The sequence below is a fragment of the Narcine bancroftii genome, chromosome 7 (genome assembly GCF_036971445.1).
Source record: "Narcine bancroftii isolate sNarBan1 chromosome 7, sNarBan1.hap1, whole genome shotgun sequence".
Lineage (NCBI taxonomy): Eukaryota > Metazoa > Chordata > Chondrichthyes > Torpediniformes > Narcinidae > Narcine > Narcine bancroftii.
In genome coordinates this window covers 40,639,706-40,661,340 of record NC_091475.1, presented here as the reverse complement: position 1 = coordinate 40,661,340, position 21,635 = coordinate 40,639,706, and the positions used below count along the sequence as shown (strand labels likewise).

Sequence of the window (21,635 nt, the reverse complement as noted above, 5' to 3'; positions counted from 1 at the left end):
CTTAAATGGACATGTTCAATCACAGGAAATAAATCAGCTTTTTGACAAAAAAAAATGCATACTTCCCATAAATAATTTACCAGTTAATTACAATTAAAATCTTATATCTGTGCTGTTACAAGCAAGATCTAATCAATCAAATCAGCTTTGCACAGAAAACAAAACTGGCTGCTCTGGAAACTATACTCCTCTCAAGAAGATCCTTTAGGCATCATTTCAATCTCCTTCAACATTCCGACCAACACATCCTTCTTTTCCTTCCTCCCTCCTGCATTTATCCATTTCTCTCATAGGGTCCTCGCTATTTTTCTCAGTCATTCCTTGTAGTCGCATCTTCCACATTCTAACCACTCTCGAAAGAAGTTTCTCTAGAACAACTTGTTAGTATTTTGACCCCTAGCTAGTCTCTTTCACAAGAGGGGTCACTGATTTTGCTCAAGGTTCCTCGCGAGGTTTCTCTCATGAATTTAGCTCTAGGTGAAGCAGTATGGAGTAAAGGCCAATTGTTTAGAATGCAGATGCTGATCAGCAGTTTAAGGCCATCTACAGGAATTGATCACTATTCAGGTTTATTTCAGTCACTGGAGTTATTTTGGCCACTGCTTGAAAGGAAAGATGGGCATCATTGTGAAGTAGATACTGTCTTGATACAGTCTGAAGAAAGCGACAGCTCGTCGAGTAGATAGAACCCCCTCTGAGTGACAGCTTGGTAGACGGAGACTTCAACCTTACAGTCGTACAAGGTTGTACTAGTCTCGTTGCGTGTCTGGATTTCACAACATCAGCCAAAGGTCGTGTCCTCTAAAGCCTGAGTCAGCTTAACTTTGAAGTGATAAGCTAGTACAAGTAGTCCACATATTACGTTCATTTAATGAGGAAAGCAGAAAAATGTTATTAACTTCAAGAATGACAACTGTCAAATAAATAGTTGATGCGTGTGTGAAAGTCCTTCACCCACCTCTGTCGAAAGATTATTGCTTCTGTAAGATAATAAAAAAGTTGCATGGGAACAAAGGATTGTTCCAGTATCTGGGGTTTAGAGCAAGGATATTTTACTGATAGGTACTGGCTGATAAAATAATAAATATTTTTGAAAACAAATGGAATATTGGGTTTTATCTAAGGAGGTCTGGAAGCTATGCACTGGTCTGACTTCACCATGGTGCATTCGCTTTAGGAGAAATGCATCTTGGTCCTGGAAGAGGTGAAGTTAAAATACACCATATATCAGTTTGAATTTTGAGGTCAGGTGTATAACTTAGTGTCGTTGATTCATTTTGGCTGATCTTTTATACAAATTCAATGGAAGACTGTGTCTGCTGGTGATGGATGTAAACTGCAAAATTAGAGTCAAGGTGTTCATGGACATTGTCGGCAAGCCATAGCTCACACAGTGTAGTCAATGGAATAATAACAGAGAATGGACTGAGCAATTACCAAGCATGCAGAGCCTGAAGAAAGAGAAGCAAAGTCACAGTTCCAAGAGATTATCTTTTCTCAGAAGTGGGAAAGTTGGAAATGAAACAAGCTTTAGATTAAAAAGAAAACAATTCTTTGAAAAAGTGACAAGCAGGCTAGATAAAGCAGAGGCAGTGGATGTGGGGCATTTGGATTTTCAGAAAGCCTTTGACAAGGTGCCGCATATGAGGCTACATGATAAGAGCCATGGTATAACAGGAAACATACTAGCGTGGGTAGGCAGGAAGCAGATTTGGATTAGAGGGTTCATATTCTTGTTGGCTGCCAGTTGCTAGTGGTGTTCCACAGGGGTTGGTGTTGAGGCCACTTCTTTTTCTGTTGTACATTAATGATTTAGATTGTGGAATAAATGGCTTTGTGGCCAAGTGTGCAGATGATACAGGTGGAGGAGCAGGTAGTCTTGAGGAAACAGGGAGGTTGCAGAGGACTTAGACAGATGAAGAGGATGGGCAAAGAAGTGGCAAATGAAATATAATATTGGAACACTGGTTGGCCATGCACTTTGGTAAAAGAAATAAATTGGCAGACTATTTTCTAAATGAGGAGAAAATTGAAAATTCCCAAATGCAAAGGGATCTGGAAGTCCTCGTGCAGGATAGCTTGAAGGTAAACTTGCACTTGAGTTGTTGGTGAAAGGAGGGACGTGCAATGTTGGCATTCATTTCAAGTGGAATAGAATACAAGTGCAGGGATATGATGTTGAAGCTTTATAAGGCCTTCGTGAGACCTTTACTTGTGAATAGCTTTGGATTTCTCATTTAAGGAAGGATGTGCTAACATCAAAGAGGGTTCAGAGGAGCTTCACGAGGATGATTCTGGGAGTGAAAGAGTTATCATAGTAACAATGTTTGGCAGCTCTTGGCCTGTACCCATTGGAATTAAGGAGAATCCCATTGAAACATTTCAAACAGTGAAAGGCATGGACAGAGTAGATGTAGAAAGGTTGTTGCCCATGATGGGAGAGGCTAGGACAAGATGCCACGACTTCAGGATTGAAGGTCATCCATTTAGAATAGAGATGCGAAAATTTTTTATATATACGTCATTTTTCATTTTCCATCAATAAATAAGGAAATAACATCATGAAATGCTTCAAAATGTAGAGATATCCACCAACAATCGGGTACACGTGATGTTCCTCCCCCCCTCCCCCCTTAAAAAGGAGAAAGAAAGAGAAAAGAGAACACTGGGTGCAGCGTCAGTGCTTCTGATGAATATCCAGGGAGGCTGTGGAGCTGCCCCCTTATGTAATTTCTTTTATTCATCCACCTGTTGGTATTTTTTTATCAGGGCTTGGCTACAGTTGTGCTCCCGTGTACGTCAACTATGGCTGCTATATTTTAACAACGGTGCTATGTCTGTTTCTAAGATTGTACATGATTTTTCTCCATGGGAATACAGTAATGCATCTCTGTGGTCCACTTACTGATAAAAAGAGGGGAGTCAAACTTCCAGGTCATCGCTTTGGATTTTTTTTGGTTATGGACAATACAATTAATACGAATTGAATTTGGAATTTGATTAATTTGTAGCTCACGTCCACGTGGTTCCCCAGGAGATACAACATTGGATCTGGCAGAAAAGTTATCTTTGTTATTCTGGTTAGTTATATCGGCCAAATCCTGCCAAAATAGGGACACCTTTGCGCAAGACAAGGTTACGTAAACAAATTATCCCGGCTCCACTCCAAACCTGAACACGTCTCTGGGACCTCTGATTTTGCTTTGTGAATCTTTTGTGGTGCGAGGTAGAGCTGGTGTAGAAAGTTGTATTGAACCAGTCTGTATCTCAAGGTAATCACACTCTCTCTACACCAGTATGACCAGCATCTCTCATCAACTGTGATGCCCAGGTCTGACTCCCATCTCTCTCTTGATCTGCATAGTCTTTGTCTCGGGCTTTCACCTTGGAGTACTGAGTACATTCTTAAGGATTTGGATGCGTTTCCCCAGTCAAAGCATCCCTTCAACTTTGCCAGGTGCAGGCAGGGTCATTGTAGGGCCCCACCTATCTCTTAGAAACTATCTTAACTGGAGGAAACAGTGAAAGGTCCCATAAGACAAACTGTATTTACCTTTTAGCTGCTCGAAAGACAGAAGCTGTCTCCCTTCATAGTAGTCCTCAATATATTGGGTCCCCTGCCAATGCCAAATCTCCAGGATTTTATTGCCTATGTTCATGGGCATGAATTCATTATGAGTCAGTGGCACATTTGGCGACATTTCCAATAAACTTTGATCTCGTGCCAAATTTTAATCAGATGTTTCAGTCTGGAGTTAATCCGGTTATTTTTGCTATTAAGTTGGCATCCCATTTGTATATGAAATCTTTTTCTGTCCTCTCCCCGATGCGGAAAATGGTGGTGAACCAGTGGAATTTGTTGCCACAGGCAGTTATGGAGGTCATTGGGTATATTTAAGGCAGAGATTGATCAGATCTTAATTAGCCAGGGCATCAAAGATTATGGGGAAAAGACTGGGGAGTGGAACAGAGTAGGAAAATGGATCAGATCATGTTGAATGGGAGAGCAGATGATGGGCTGAATAGCCTATTTCTGCTTCTATGCCCTATGCAGGGGTGGCCAACCTTTTAGTTTTTAATTTCCACTTACAGTACAGTAATAGCCATTTCAGCCCACTAGTCCACACCACCCAATTAACCTACACCCCCGATTCGTAGTCGTGGGCCGAAATAGTCTGCTACTGTGCAGTATGTCTAAATCAAAAATTAAAAGGTTGGCCATCCCTGCCCTATAGTCATATGGGTAGAGATAAAGGAAGAAATTTGTGTTAGAATAGCACAAGAGATGGTGGTGTCAGCAGAGAGAAAGAGTTGGATGTCTGAGGGATGTACAGGAAACAGAAGAGGTATGGAAACAGAAACTCCAGAAGGAGAAAAAAAAACTAAAAGCTGGCAATGAGATCCAAGACTGGAATGATTGAATTCAATATCAAGTCCAATGGAGGTCAACAAGAAGCTTAAAGATCCTGTAAAACTAGAGCAACTCTCAAAAATGCTGGAGGAGCTGAAAGTAGTGACTGATCCACTGAGTTCCTCCAGTACTCTGTGATACTTCAATATTGAATCACAAGGGTTGTGACGTACCAGAGCACAAGGTAGGATGTTGTTCCTTAATGTTGAGCTTCACTGGAACAGCAGAGGAGCCCAACGACAGAGGTGTCAGCTCAGTGATGAAGACCTAAAGTGACCTACATCTGGAAACTCAGGATCACCCCTGTAGGTGAAAGCTTTGCTTCTCCAGTATAGATGGAAGAACATTCTGAGCAACAAATGCAGTACACCAAATACAAATGAACCACTGCTTCACCTGGAAAGAGCATTCAAGTCCCTGGACATGCAAACTTCTCTGTCATTCAATGTGACCACAACTGATCTCATTGCAATCTCCGCTCCACATTCCTGTTCACCATAGTAACCTTTCAACCCTTTGCATATCAAATATGATCTTCCATGAAAATAGTTAGACTCTGCTTCTACTGCCCTTGGTGGAAGAGAATGGCAATGACGTCTAATGATAAAGAGATTGTATTATATTTCCCCAGAAAAGAGAAAAACGCCTCCACAAAAATCATATCTAGACCCTTCAGTATCTTTTATGTTTTAATAATGTAATTTCTCGTTCTTCAAAACTTCAGTAGATGCAATCCCAAGCTGCCCGTGTGACACAACATGTTTGTCACTAAACCTTCCCTGAACTATTTTCATTGGAGTCAAGTATAAACTAGCTAAGGTGTAACCAAATTGAGGGACAAACTTGAGTGCCTTGAGGCCCATTATCAATACATGTGTGCATCAAGTGATTGCTTTTGCTCATCAGTCTTCTTTCAGAATTGACCATGATAAGTACTTTCGATGAATGGGAAGAATAAAGTGGGATGATTGAAGGATAAATCTAAATCAGTGCCTGATGGTCAGCACAGACTCAGTGGGGGGAGGGCTTGTGCTGTCCAACTAAGATCATCTCCAGACTTTAATAATAGATCACCATTCGATTTTATTCTATTTGCATAGTGAACAGATGTATGGGGGTGACGAGGTGGGGTTTCATGTTCAAGAAAGATATAAAACAGTTTCCACTACCTGTGGAAGAGCAGAGATTATCATCTGCTGGACATCTTTAGCGAGTATTTGCATGAACAGCCTATCGAGCCGAATGACTGGGAATGTACAAATGAAATATTCAATGGGACATTTCATAACCATCCAGCAAAAATAAAGTTGTAACATCTATCTGATATATGCGCAAGCTTTCCATAATAACACATTCATGTGAAGGAGCAATGACTTCCTCTAAAAGGTACACCTTCCAATGTGTAGGCTCATCAGGTCATAAAGCAGTGAGAATATAGCCTCCATCAGCTTCCTCCCTGCAAAATCTGCCCTGACAAATCAGTAAACAGTGTTCTGGAAACCAACACCAAACCTCAGACCCATCTGCTCTCCGATACCATTGGTGAAAATGACCTTGATATGAACATCAGTATTAGGATGTTATCACGTTCTAGCTTTGCCTGAACTTTTCACCCTCCTCCCATTCACCCGTTCACTCCCACCCTTAAGGCAACTAAAGCTGAGCAGACTAATGTCTATGATGGTATTTAACATACCTTTTACAATGATGTTTCAACAAACACAGGCTGATTAGCCCAATGATGCAGCTGTTTGCAAAACTATGACTTATTTTAAAAAGGATTTTGAAATCTTACTGAACAATAAGACCAAGCAAGCAGTGGAAAAACATCCAGCTGCAATCAACTGAAGAATAAATAAGGTTTGGGTTCAGTGAGATCAGGAATTTTTTTTTAATCATATCTTATCGCATCACCTAACTGGCAAGGATAATTGTACAAGGCTAAATCAGTGTAATTCTAATGCAAAGGCTGACTGATTTGATATAGCACAGTGCAGGATTATCAGAAGTATCCAGTGCTCTCTTTAATGGGCACCCCCCCCCCTCCCACCCCCCAGGTCCATCTGAAACATATATTCAAATATTTCACATGATGTACCAGAGGAAAAAACCGAGTCTTCTGCCCAGTAGCTGTCAACATCCTTCTGAAATGCAAAGGAGAATATAGTCACAGCCACAATGTAATTTTGCTTCTTTCTTGTGTGTGAGGAAACAAAGTTTTTTTTTTAAAAGAGGCATTGGTCATTTGCAACCATGACACTTGCCTCCCACCCGAAACCATGTTATAGGCTAACAGTTTAAAAGGCTTCCACACACTCCACGATGTCTTGAAATGCAATGTCACCATTTAAATGGAGGTATGAAATCAGGTACGTAAAAATGGTGGGCGTCAGGTAGCAAGGTGTTATTAACCCAATAAACCCCAGGCATCTCTATAAACTGAAGAGGGGAGAGGTTTAAAAATGAGCTTAATGGAGTCTGCAGCATTCATTCTGCATTGAAAATCACATGTGTAAACAGAAGTATCACACCTGTTCAACCAAAGACCCAGAATAACTGACCACAACTCCCTCAAGAACCTTTATCTGTGAACATGGACCATGAGGGCAGATGATTTTTTAAAAAGCTGCTTTTGTTAAAAACTCTTCTGATTACCCTCATTCTCAGCATATACAGAAAACCCTGGAGTCAAGCCTAAGAGTGCAGCATCAAAGTAAGCTAGCCTATGCATTGCAGGCTTCAGATTCTATTCGGTTTTGCAGAGGTGGGTTTGTCCTTGTTGCATAATCATTTGATTGTGATTCATTTCAATTATGTTGGACCTTAATACAAACAGACATGGTGCATTTGCCCAGGAATCTTGTTGGTTGACATTTTAAGCTTGGTTTATCTAGCAGGGAAAATATTTTAAACAATGAAATTCCCAGAATTGGGAAGAACATCAAATTAACATCAACGTCAAATTCAGAACACTACTTTAAAAGAACACCAGTAAAGATATCATTCTAATTACACTATAACAAAGTTTTGGAGAAATATCACAGCACGAGCAAGAATAATTCAAGTGATGGTTTATAAATGGGATAAACATTGGAACCTCTTTAACTGAGGTCTGTGTTTAAACCACTTAAAAAGGAGCAAAACATTCAAGGAGTCAAAATTGAACAGAGCAAAAAAAAATGCCTTTTTAAAAAATTATCCACTGGTGTAGAATTTAAAGTCCCAACATAACTTTGGTGTGTGGTTGGGGGAGGGGGGGGGGCGGTTGACTGAAATAGATGAGGCTACCTACATGCAGCTGAGTGATAAGGAAGCTTATCACAAGGCTGTTAGTAGTACAGTAGGAGTCCAAAAATCCAGATGCCACAAATCTGGACCTCCCGAGAATCCAGACTTTTTGAAAATTCTCAAAACTTTTTTTTAACTTTAGCAGGCCTTTATGTGCAACCGTGAATCCATAAGCACCACAGATGCACACCTGCAACAACATATAGCATGTTTATTTACAAACCCATAATAATAGATCCTAAAGTGGACACATTTAATTTTCATGGTGTGAAGAGAAAGAACACGTCAAAATTGAGTGGCACGAATAATTTTGAAACTAGAACGCTGTGAGTAATACCGTTCTAATGAAAACATTCTACATCAGAAAGTCTAAAATTTACGACATTGGAAAAAAACCGCTACTGCAGAAAAATCCATAGAAACTGTTATTAACTTTTTGAAACTGAACCATAGCTTCAGTCTTCAAGGCATCATGAATGTAGTGCACATGGTGCAAAATAATCTTAATCACAAAGATGATGTGCAAAAGGATTTTAAGAAAGCAAAAGAAGCATCAAAGCAGTGCAGCGGATGTGGTGGAAGCTGCAAGTGTTCCAACTACAAACAGTGCAGCTTCATTCCTCCTCAAATTTTCATTTTAAAAGTACTGCCCGAGAGTCCGGAAAATCCAAAATGACCCAATCCCCAAGCAGTCCGGATTTTTGGACTTTCTACTATAGACCATTCAGCCCCTGGAACATGTTTTGCTAGAACCCTTTGCAAATCACACTCCACCATCCTTATGGTCTTATCCAAATACAATTGGATGAACATTATTATCATACTACATGAACAGGAACCTGAGCTCTTGACAGCTCTCCATTAAATCACTGACATGTAGCTCAACTTAATTTTTGTCACTTTTGCTACATAACCCCAATTCTCCCACCCAACTAAAATTTAATCAATCTTGATTTTTGAACTACTTATAGGAAGAAATTTCTAAACTGCCCTAACCTGTGTGTGGAAATGTGAAATCTGATTTCGATCAGAGATGATCGGCTCGTGTTTTAAGACCATGTTCCTGCAAGCTCTGGATCTAATTGGCAGAGGAAACGGTTTCTCTTCTTGCTGAATCCCTTCATCAATTTCACAGTCACTAACCTCTACCTGTAAGTTGAGACTGCATGCTCATTCACGTGTGTGGTGTGACGGGACCGTGACTCAAAAGATGATGATCGGCCCATGCTACAAGAGACATGGATTTCACATTTTTAAAGGCTAAACACCAGTGTTGCTTTTAGAAGGAATCAAGATGAATAAATGCTGACTGAAGATAACTGCCTTCACTTTGGAAAGACAATGAAGACTCTGCCATCACAACTCAACATGGAAACTTGGTTGAATACACACTATACTCACGATTAATGTGGTCAATGTAGTAGACGCCAGCCTGTGGGTCATAAACTATTTCCCAGCCCAGGGGCAGTTCGTCACCAACGCAGTCAGCAAAAGTCAGTGGCTTGGTCAGTCTGAAAAAGCAAGAGAAGTGCATTTTAAATATCTGCATTCTTGGGAAATGTACCAACCAGCCTGCTTCAAAACAAAAACACATGAGTAAACAGTTAATAATGTTCACTGGGTCAAGAATAATCATTCTCAGCATCCAACCAGATCATGGCAGATCTCCAACTTACCTCAACCAACCTTAAAAGACTGATTGGGTGACCGCTTCTATCTGTGGGTCTCAGCTTAAACATTCAATTGCCAACCATTTCAACTCCCTTCACTATAACCATACAGACATGCCTGTCCTCGGCCTCATCCATTGCCAGGGTGAGGCCAAATGTAAACTTGAGGAGCAATACATCATATTCTTCCTGGACAGCCTTAAACTCAATAGCATGAACATTAATTTTTTTTTAAATTTTAGGTAACCCTCATTTCTGATTCTGTTTGGTTCTATTGTTTCCATCTTTTTTCTCTCTCCCCCGCCACCCCCCCCCCATTCCCAGTGGTCTCCCTCTACTTGTCTCTACGTCTTTCCACCTTCTGTCCATTATCCTATCACCTTTTAGCTCCCATGCAAGCATCATTGCCCCCCTCCTTTTTCTTTCCCCTTGATGTACTTAATATCACTCTTCCTCCTTTAATCTATAAAGGGTCCCCATCCGAAATGTTAACTGATGCTGCCAACTCTCATTATTTGATCCTACGTACCGAATGAATTTGAAATACCTATTTCAATATTTCCAACAGATTCTTATCTTTCTGATTTTATTTTGGATGAGAGTTCAGATTATTGCCATTCTTTATGTGAATGTGAGCTTCCCAAAATGGTCCTTCCCGTAATCCCACAGGAGGCAGTGCACTTTGAAAACCAAATGTCAAAGTCAAGAACTAATCCAATTCTAAACTGTGATATTTTGCAGATCCACACACTCTCTGACCCTCTCCTGCAGTCGGAACTAACCATCCGAACAAAAGACCACAAGCCATACACTGAATGAACAGTGGAAACGGATTTCTTGGTCCACTACACATACACAAGGTGGCAGGACCCAACATATTTCTAAAGAATATGACGAACCTTGACTGCATTTCATTCAGTATTATTTTCTTCTAGCTCCCTAATTGCAGGGTTTGTTAGAGAGCATGTTAATGAGGTGTACCACACAAAGATGGGGATAAATCATTCCTGGAAAGGTGAGACTCCTTCACACAGCTGCCATGCAGCCATTGCATTAGTCCCATGGACAATGAAGGCAGTAGCTATCTTTGTCATCCCCTGTCTCGTATCTGATTGTGCTTAGCTCTGCCTAACCTGCTCCAGGGTGAGAAAAACAGATTATAAATCAACTATGATGAGAGTTACACTGCCTGAAATCATTCTATCTGGCCTATGGTGCTGGTGTTAAGTGTCCAGTAAAAGATGCATTCTTGCCCCTTGCCCTCATCTGTAAAATACCACTTAGCAACGCATTTAAATCAAATTCACAGATTGGAAACGCATAAAGGGACTGTGCTACCCAAATGGACCAGAAAATTCTCACATCCTCAATACTGTGTAATGTCCAGTTTCTTCCACTACTTCATGAGCCTCTAATGCACATGCGACAGAATGAGGCAGTTTGGCCCATTGGGTCTAATCCATTTCCCAGCAGAACAATCCCATCATACCTCACATCCCTGTAACTCATCCTCTCGCACATCAACTCTCCTTTCTTTTGAAGCTTCAATGTTCAGTGGCCAATTAATCTACACCCCAGGGGAAACCACGTGGGTACGGGGTGAACATGCACACTCCACATATCCAGCACCAGAGGTTGAGCTCTAAGCTGAATGAAACCTCAATCAACTTAGACCTTACTTCCCAGCAGAAGGTTGAGCCAGACTATCTCATCAATCAGCAGAGAACTCACATCCTAGCTGAAGGTTGAGCCAGAGGTTAGGGTAAAAGCCAGATCTCTGGAGCTATGAAATACCACCTCTTGTACCAAGGTGGATGGATCTGGCCACTGTGACTGAGACTTACTCCAGATGGCTGGAAGATTGCTGAATGCTGTTTTGATCATTCCATCCGGAGCCTGGTAACTTTAATAAATATGCTCATAGGGCCGAGATGCACATTTAAACAGCGATTTGCATCAAGCAAATGTAACATTTCAATTGTCCTTACCATGGAAAAGACAAAGAAATTAAAATTAAAAAAAAAAAAAAAAAAAAAAAAAATTTATTAAAAAAAAAGAAAAGACAAAGAAATTAAGGTAGAGTAGGCTGTCCAATTCCAAGCCTGCTAGTGCAAGGATATGTTGCAGAGGAGTAACAGCTGCAGCCAAAGCAGGCTGCATCATTCCCACTACTCAGACTGCCACACCCAGACAGCCAAGCCTTATGACATTGGATTGGATTAGATGAGGGTGGAGGAACCATAGAGCTGGTCTTTCTGCATGCCATTTTATGCCATCCAGTGCCCACAATGTGAACTTCCCCACCGCTCATCCTCTCCACCACCATCCAAGCATTTGTTTGCATTTTAATCCTTCTCCTTTTACTAAAATAAACCATTTATCCTCATGACTTTAAAAAAAGGGTTAAAAATCTGTTTACAAGAAACCTCAAGAACATTCTATTCCTCAAGCAGCAATAAAATTACTTCCTTCACCTTGAACTTAAAGCTCCTACAGCTCTGGAATTTGACTTTTGCTGACAAGGTAACATCTCACTTCGAGCAATGGATCACTCGATTCGCAATTTCTAAATGAAGAATTCACATTTTATCTCTAACTTTTTACCTACCTACTTTTGAAAAAGACGATTCTGACAAAGAAGGGGGAAGAAATTGCTTTCCAATAAATATAAATGCTACTTTAAAATATTTTAAAGTTTTCACCCATGCAAAGAGAAGGGAGAATAAAAGGCTCACTCAGCTCACAGTGCTGATGTTGAAAGGTTATTCATGGCTCCCCTGGACACTTTAGGAATTGTGAAGCTGTAGAGGGTCACTGGGTCTCAAAGAAAGAGGCATTGCATGGAAAAGGGCACTTTTGCCCAACTTATCCATGCCATCCACACTGCCTTCCTAAGGTAGTCCCTAGGGAGACAAGCTGGGAAATTTCAGCAGTAAAACATGTTACACATGGCAATTTGTAAAAGCACAGGAGCACTTTGAGAGCTGGAGTTAAACCACCCTTATAATTTTAAGAAAATACAAGTTCACCTCTCATACAACAAATAAAGAACCCTATTTGATAATCATACTAGCTAGCTGTTGGGTTTACGTAGAATTCACTTCTGTAGTATTTAAATTATTAGCTAGTTTATTTAAAAATTACTTTAATGATTGGTGACAAATTCCCTGGTGTCTTAATTTAATATAATAATTTTAATCTATCTGCTCTATCGAAAAGTCAAATCCCACTGGCAATCTTGGGAATGTTTTCCTTAGAGCTTTTGTAACAAAATCATTGCTCAATTTAAACAGGTTAATATCTTTATTAAAGCCAGCATTGGAATTGCACTTAGAAAGTGCTAAAGCTTATCGGTAAGAAAGGTCACAAACTTCCAACTCCCGAACTCTGTGGAATATTGTAAAAACATATAGCCATTTAGGGTAACAAAGTCAATGTGATTACTTTTTCGTTCCATACATCATAATGATTTGTAAATACATAAAGCGTGGGGTTCAATTAACATCAACTAGTGAAATAGAAATTTAGGAAATCATCACATTCTTTGGGCTGAATGTCAATGTGTAGAACCTGATCATGTAATTGAAACGATCTTTTGTCTTGATTAAAGCAGAAAATTCTGACATCCTGGCATTCCTGCATCCTTCCATCCCCTTCCATCACCCCCTGCATCCTTCCATCCCCTTCCATCACCCCCTGCATCCTTTCATCCCCTTCCATCACCCCCTGCATCCTTCCATCACCCCCTGCATCTTTCCATCCTCTTCCATCACCCCCTGCTGTTAGTCAGGAAGAGTCTGCCAAGTCTCCAGATCCAAATTTGGATAACCACCTAGACGGGAGGGTTCATCACTGGAACATGCTCAGTTTTCTTTGCCCCAACCCAATTGCTGGACTAGAACAAGCCTTTGCTCCTCTCTTGCCAGATTACAGTGATCACCTGGCCTTTTCACAGCATATTACACATGAGCTTTATTACACAAAATCTAGATAAATATCATCCTGTGTAAAGTAGCTGGACAGGTAATCAAAGACTTGGTCAGGGGAATTCACTGCACCAGGGCAGACAGTCAGAGACATGTATGGAAAGTGCATCGAGAGAAACATCTGGTTCAGCAAGTTAAAGCATTGGAAGAAATGGCAGAGATAGGGAAGGAGGGAGACAATAGACAATAGACAATAAGAATTTTTAAAACAGGAAACAGTAAATTGTTCAAAGTCAATGTTAATCAGCAATCCCTAACTGTAATGGACGTCAGATACACAGCACCGAAACAGGCACTTTGGCACATTGTGTCCCCAACAAACATTAAGTATCCATCAACTCCCAGATTCTACCACTCATTTATACACCCAAGGGCAATTTACAGCAGCCAATAAACACCCAATCAGAATACCACACCATCACAGAACTCCATACAGACAGAACCCAAGGCCAGGATTGAACCCAGGTCTCTGGAATTGTGCAGTAGCAGCCCTACGTTTTGCACCACTGTGCCACATGTGAATAAGTCCTGACATCAACATGTGAGTAGGTTTGAATGAATCCAAGTTGATGGAATGTAGAAGATGGGATGACTGTCAGGACACAATGAATGAAGAAAGCAAGTCTGGATGAGAAATAAAACCATGGCTGCAGGCAACCATTACTTTAGACCGTGTTCAACCATGAAGTACATCAAGAGTAGGGAGATTCCCAGACACAGATTTGTTTAACACAATTAACCATCCTAATCCAACTACGGAGGCTGCAAAATAAAATATCTGAAGAGACTCCTTTAAGAAAGAATGAAGCAGACATTCAATCTTTGCAAAAAGATCAAAATGGTTAGTTTGAGAGATTCTCAAAGGAACAGAGATTCAGTGAACAAAATACAAGAAAACACTTCTATCTCTGTATCACCCTTTTACAACTTCAGAATGGACCCAATGCACTTCAGACAATTAAGACATTTTGAAAGTGTAGGCATCATCACAAAGTCAAAAATCTGACAATTACAAGCTACTGACTAAATGATCGGTTTGAGAGAGGAACCTTGCTCAAGAGACAATGAGAACTTCAAAAATACTTCAAAAAGAGCAGTTTTAGAAGTATTTTCCAAAGGACAACACTACAGGCACTGCTGCATTCTCAAGGCTGGAATGAAATGTCAGCTCGGTTGTATTTTGATGGTGGTGGGGGGGGGGGGGGTGGTCGTGGAGAGTGGAATTTGAACCTGTACGTTTCTGACTTGGGTTTATGCAGTGTTTAGCACAATGCTATTAAGCATCAGCCATCTGGGTTCAAACCTGGCACTCTCTGTAAGGAGTTTGTACGTTTTCCCTGTGACTGCGTAGGTTTCCACCGGGGGCTCCAGTTTCCTCCCCCATTCCAATAATGTATGGGATCAGATTAATTGGTCACAGGTGTGTATTTGAGCAGCACAGGGCTCATAGACCATGCTATATTTACAGATTAAAAATTAAATTTAAAACAAGTTTTGCCCAAAAATATAAAAATTCGTGATCTTGAAAACCTGAAACAAAACAAAACAGAGAATTCTGGCTGGAAACATTCAGCAGGCCAGCCAGCATCTGTGGAAAGAAAAACAAATCGATGGTAACTTCCCACAGATGTCAGCCGGCCTGTTGGGTGCTTCCAGCCTTCTCTGTATTTTACTTCAACTAGATTCGCCCAATGTGCAAATTAAAGTCCCCCTTGACAACTGCCATTTCATTCTTACATGTATCAGATATTTCTTGGGCCACTGTCCCGCATCGGACTTGTGAGCCACAAACGAGCCTGCAGCTGACGTGGACTTTTTACCCCCTCCATAAATCTTCGTCCGCGAAGCCAAGCCAAAGAAAGAATAATGTTATTACTTGGTGGCCCATAGGCATCCCCTACCCGTCTTTTTTCCCTTTTTCTATTCCTAATTGCTCCCCAGATGGATTCAACATCCTGAAATCTTTTAACATCCCTCACTACCACCCTGATCTCATCCTTAATCACGAGCACTACCCCACCTCGCCTATTACCAGAAACCCTTAGATATTTAAGTCCCAATCATCACCATCCTGCAACCACATTTCTGTAGTGGCCACTAAATAATACCCTATTGCACTGATTTGTGCCACAAGTTCGTTGATGTTTCGAATACTACAGGCATTCAGATAAAGTGCACTTGCATTTATTGCTCTTTGCGCCTTTTGCAATTTTCCATACTCCACTCTTACTTTTCTCTTTTCGAACTTTTGATTAAAGTGTAAAGTCCAGTAAGTCAGCTGCGAAGGTCAGGACTGAATACAAGTCTTTGGTGTTGTGAGACAGTGGCTCTACTTCCCGAGCCTCTGCATTGACATTCCTTGTGCTCTGATCCACACAGTTCTGCATAATTCACTTCACCAAACGTGGAAGTCACTGAGCGCTAATGTTTCAGCTGCGTGTTCCAGACCCACTTTGCAGCCTTCAGAAATTTTATTCCTGTTTCTTTAAGAGTGCCTAGGTGCAAATTTAAACTATGGAATTAGCACGTATCTCTGGTATTGATGCAACTTAGATTTAAATAGAGATGACTTTTCAGTCTGAACACATTGCATACAATAGGACTCCATTTAAGTTTAACTGCATGTTCTCAAAAGTGGTGAGCCCAATACATGCACGACATTCCTTGCAGCAATAATTCCCCATCCCCCATTTTAAAAATAAAGTTGTGAATTAGGCCAGGAGGAGAAGCTAGCAACAAGTTTTACTTTCTTGACGGCAAAACAAAAAAAAGATGGGTGTGATAACTACATTCAGCAGGAAGTACAGCAAAATGAATATTTTATTTATCGTGACCTAATTAGTGTTCCTTTGCACAATCCCCAATCTCCTGGGTATTCATGCCCATTTGAACATCAGTCAATTGCAAAGCACTGTACACACAGCGCATTCAATATTGGCATGAACTCCATAGAGCGGTTCGGCATGCGAATCATATGTAACAGGGAATCTAGAGGTGGTTCACTGCATTTGATCAATAAACAACTTGTGTAAAACACACATGTAATTTTATTTTTAGAGTTTACGATGAGTACAAATTATATACTTTAATTACCACATGTTTTTTTTTAAAAGATCTATAAATGGCTCAGGTTCTCATCACATCAGTGACTCCAGGCAATGGGCACCAAACAGTATACTGACGGTAGCTTCAGGATTCCATTTGCACACAGCAATAGATGCTTTTGCCAGAGGAATGATGCCACCACCTTTACATACACAAAATAGTGCCACATTTGGCAAGCCAGGAATCGTAATAAGATTTTATTTTCAGACATTATTCAAAATTTTAAGAAGTGCCAAGGTTTATGGATGGATTTAACTCTGTGTACTCCAAACTGCAATTTATGTGGCCTAGAAATTCCTTTGCTCAACTCTTTTAGAAAAAAAGTGTTATGCATTTGAAAACTGGTTAAAACTTTAATATCTCTGAAAAATACTCATAAAACAACTAAGATTCACTAGTAATTTTCTCTGAAACAGTCCTAATTATAAAGAGGCAACTGCATACCTTGCCCTCTCTGAGATCAGTTATCTCATGAAATCCCAAAATCAGCCTCGTGCCTGGATTGTTTTCTTCCCCAGAGAAAAAAAAAATCAAGATTATGGATGCCCTCAACTTCCTTGTCTCTACACCTGCAGGTGTTCTTCACCTGGAGGTGTTCTTCACCAGCCTGTCCAAACCACTCCCTCTCCCACCCATGTCTGTCATCATTTGCAGCACAAGAGGGTAAGAAAATTCGACCTACAGTCTTTGGAGTTTAGAAGAATGAGAGGCAATCTTATTGAAACATGCAAGATCCTGAGGGGATACAACTGAGTGGATATCAAGACAGTCCCAGCAGTAGAAGAATCTCAGTCAAAGCAAATTCATTACAAATTAGGGGGCAATTATTCAAAACGAAGATGTGTAGGAACTTTGAAGATGGTGTGAATCTCTGGAATTGTCTGCACTGGTGGGTTGGAAGTCTGATCATCAGGGATATTTAAAGGAGGAAGTTGGTACATTTTTCAAATATCAGGGCAGTGAGGGCTTTGGTAACAGAAGAAGAACTGAGCCCTGGAGTGGATCATTATGAATGGTCCAATGGGCAGAGAGGCTGGCTCCTGCTCCTATCTTCTTGCATTCTTTAACAGCAGTAAAGCTCTCTCGTGGCTGGAAGAGACTAGGCCTAAGAGCCACATCATCAGTACCTCCAAGAACCTTTGATAAATCAATAAAGGTCTCTGCACTGAAACCATGACAACATACACAGAAAAAGGCAAAAACGTTGTTGTTTGAAGATCTAGATCTTTATGGAACCACTGTAAATATTATGGTGGCTCAAGATGGTGTCTTAATGCCATTAAAAGGAAGCAAAACAAACTTTAGGCACATTTCTGCTCCACATTTTCCTGTAGGGATGAGCTCGATCTTGACTGGGAAAGGGATTATATTGCATATGTCATTCTTAGGAGTAACATTCAGTCAACATGATCTCCTGAAATCGGGTCTCCTACCGACCACAGAGAGGATTCTTTCAAGGAACTTCCCCCCCACAGAGGTTCTGCTCTGCTTCTCTCTCAAATGGGGTCAAGTATAATATTTTATCTATCGTGGCTCTGGGAATGGCAGATTGGACACCCTGGTTATTTCCTATTCAGCTAAAATGTTCACAAGTAAAATAAAACATTATTAAACCAAAAGACTGAAAATTAATGATTCACAAATAATGACTCTAGGCTATTGAACAAGGTACCATAACATGTTGGGATGGGCATATCTGGAGCCAGATCCATTTATCTTTGTTCGGCTTTGAAAAAGTTGCACAAAAGGCACAAGAAATAGGAGCAGGAGTCAGCCGTCTGGCTCATCAAGCCTGGTCTGCCATTCAATAGAATTATGGTGATCTTGCCATGGACTCTGCTCCTCTTACCCACCTGCTCTCCTATTCCCTTAATACCCCAATTCTTCAAAAAATCTCTCTACCTAATGACCAACAATGTGAGAATTTGGAATTTGCAGGACACCTCCTATACCAGGATCAACACAATCTTGCAAACAATCCAAAGCAAGGATGAGAAGCCCCATAACTTGATGATTCCCACAGACCTTGGAATTTTGGATCATTCTTCCTTTAGTTGAACAAAATTAGGAGCAAACCCATCAATTTCTCCCCAAACTGCACCATATTTATGTCTCTGTGCACTTGCTTCCCTCGGTAACCCACCAATATCCCAGCATCTCCTCTCTCTCCAATGAATCAGTGCCCCTCCCTACCCCTTATCGACTATCACTTCAACCCACCCCCAAATAGTAGCCTGCAAGCAAACATCCCAGCAGCTCGTCTGTCATAAGCCCATCACTTTGATGCAATGGTCAGACTCTCAATGCCTGATCTCCAAATCTTGGACCATTCCACCACATCTCCTGCTCACCTCATAACCTGGATCTATCAGGGTTCCTCTGCTCACCTCATGATGCCAGAGTGAATGTGAGCACATTAAACAAGAAAAGCCTCTTCCACTATGTGCAACAATATGTACTCTTTTGCAAACAAAAACAAAAAAAAAATCACCTGATCATGGGATCCACATCTCAATCTCTAGGTGGGATCCGCTTTAGTAATGAAGAACAGAACAAAAATGTAGATCAACACAAAAAAAATTCAGAGGAAGCAGAACATTGCAGACTATTTAGCCTCAAACTTGTGGCACAGCCAATTAATGAATATCTTTTATTGGGCACTAAAACAGAGCCAGCTGCAATAAAGAGAAATCACTATTGGAGGAGTAGATTGCACCTCACAAACCCACAGCAATGCTCTGAGAAGATAATCAAATGACTGCTCTCCAGCAAAAATAACCTGCTTGGATTTTTAGTTCTGAACGCAGGGCTGCAAAGGGTGATACTGTAATACATACTAGACGTCAGCCTGCAGAATTATGCGCTGCTTTCAGTAACAGACAACAGGAGGAATTCAGTAGGACCCTCTTCTGCATCCACTGACTGCTCACACTCTGTGACGCTGGACTTGCAGGTACTCGGGCCCTTTGGTACCTGTGTCTCATTTCCATTTATCTACCTTTTCACCAGGACACTCAATAACCTTAGCCAACAAAAACTTATCTATTTCTGCCCTAAAGGTTTCAATGGTCCCAATTTACACATATAATCAAAGGTGTTAACTCTACAGACGGGTAAAGATTTAAAATCAATCCATTTAAATATATAGTTTTGTAAAAGATTACAAAATTTGAATACAAGGTGACATTCTCTACATTATATCTACAAAGTATTACACTGGAACATCCAAGTGCCTTTTAGCAAAGTTAGGGAAAAAAATAATGATCTGCTTGTCATTGCTTTTTTTTTTATTTTTTTATTTTTCACACTACAAACCACATTGATCAAGATACATACATTTTTCTTTTCAAATATATACAGTGTCGTTTTCTCACCTCCCACCCTCCCTACCTCCCCTCCCATTCATTTAAAGTTCAGAATCTAAGATACATTAAACCCGTCAAACAATGTTGTCACTCAATAAAAATAAACAAGAATTTCCACTGAGTCAATTCTTTTCATTCCCTTCTCCTTCTGTCATTTTAGGTGGTAGATGTCCCCGGTAGGTTTTCTCTATTGTGTTTCATGTATAGCTCCCATATTTGTTCAAATATTGTAATGTTACTTCTTAAATTATATGTTATTTTTTCTAATGGAATACATTTATTCATTTCTATATACCATTGTTGGATTCTCATGCTTGTCACTACTTGATGTGAAGTTACTATTAATAATGCAACTATAGAAGAGGGAAAGTGACCATGAAGCATGGTAGAATCATTTCGACCAAACCACAAGATTTTTGATGACCGTGCATTTTTTTTTTTAAAAGATTCCATACCTTTCAAAAGGAACATTAATTTTTTTTGGAAAATGCATCTATTGGTCTTAATTGACATGTATTTTAAAATCAGGGGATACTAAAAATTGACTCAAGGCATTGATCTTGCTTCCATATCAGTCCTTGCAACAGTGCAAAGGTTTACAAGTGCATGGCCTTTTCACTGTTCAAGTGTCTGAAATAGGATTTGAACTTATAACTCTGACCACTTACACACACAGCTCTGAAACATGATCGCATTTTGTTCACCTGCAACCTGTCGTTTGTTTCAATAACATTACAGCTCGAGGTAAATGTTACGCAAAATTAGGGAGAATAATAAGTGGGATTTCATCATTGAGGGGAGTTCAAAGGTTAGGGGGATTTATTTGGCAGAGTTCACAGCTTTCCCTTGCCCCAATCATGGACTAAGTCGTAAATGGCATCCATTACTGTATTACACTGCTATCTGTATCAGCTAATGATCAGCCTGGCACTTCCAACATGAGAGAGCATCAAATCAACTGGCACCCCTCCCAATGCATCAATTTGCACTCCAAATGTGGACACATGCATCAGACATCAGAAATTGGCTCATCAAAGACCAATAATAGGCATTGTTATGTCAAATTCTGGTAAGATTTCATTGCCATGGTTTGGAGGTTCAATTTAATGCAAATCTAACTCTTTTCAGCATTATTTTTTAATCTGTTTCCAGTGTTCCTCAGGAAGTGCACTGTAGGTCTGAACAAATGGCTGAACAACTTTTCTTCTCTCATCTCCCGCTGGTACTTTTGCCAGTGATTTTAAATTGCTGCTGTCCGGATATGTCCTCCTGCCAATGAAAAGTTTCTCCTTATTTACCTGCGAACCTTCCACACAATTTGGAATGGCTCTAATGAACCTGCCTCAACTCACTCCAAGTAAAACGTGAAAGTCTGCAGGCACCATGGTGGAAGTTAAGAGCACAATGCTGGAGAAACTCAGCAGGTCAAACAGTGTCCTTTATATAGCAAAGATAAAGATACCAACGTTTCGGGCTTGAGCCCTTCATCAAGATATTGAAAAATGTTGGTAGGCATCCAAACAAAATGGTGGGGAGGAGGAACACAGACCCAAAAAGCAGGAGAGGTGGATAAGAGAGGGAGGGCACAGCAGCAAGCAGGGGGAGGAGGGATAGCTAGGTGAATAGAGGGAAAGGGGTGGAGAGCTGAAGGAAAGAAGGTTAAAGGGGAAAGGAGTAAGAATGGAGAGTAGGTTAGCAGAAACCAGAGAAGTTGATGTTAATGCCACCCAGTTGGAGAGTGCCCAGACAGAAAAATCAAGTGCTGTTCTTTCAATTTACGGGTGGTCTTGGTGGGATAGTACACAAGGCC

General features: G+C 40.5%; 1 protein-coding gene across 3 annotated transcripts in view; it reads right to left on the bottom strand.

Moving 5' to 3' along the window:
- Positions 1 to 21,635, bottom strand: part of wwc3 (WWC family member 3) — a 180,362-nt gene that overhangs the window by 86,514 nt on the left and 72,213 nt on the right. For all 3 annotated transcript variants that reach the window (XM_069889744.1, XM_069889745.1, XM_069889742.1), the window contains exon 2: positions 9,101 to 9,210. In XM_069889744.1, the coding sequence (XP_069745845.1) occupies positions 9,101 to 9,210 (110 nt within the window). The remainder of the gene's footprint in view (positions 1 to 9,100; positions 9,211 to 21,635) is intronic.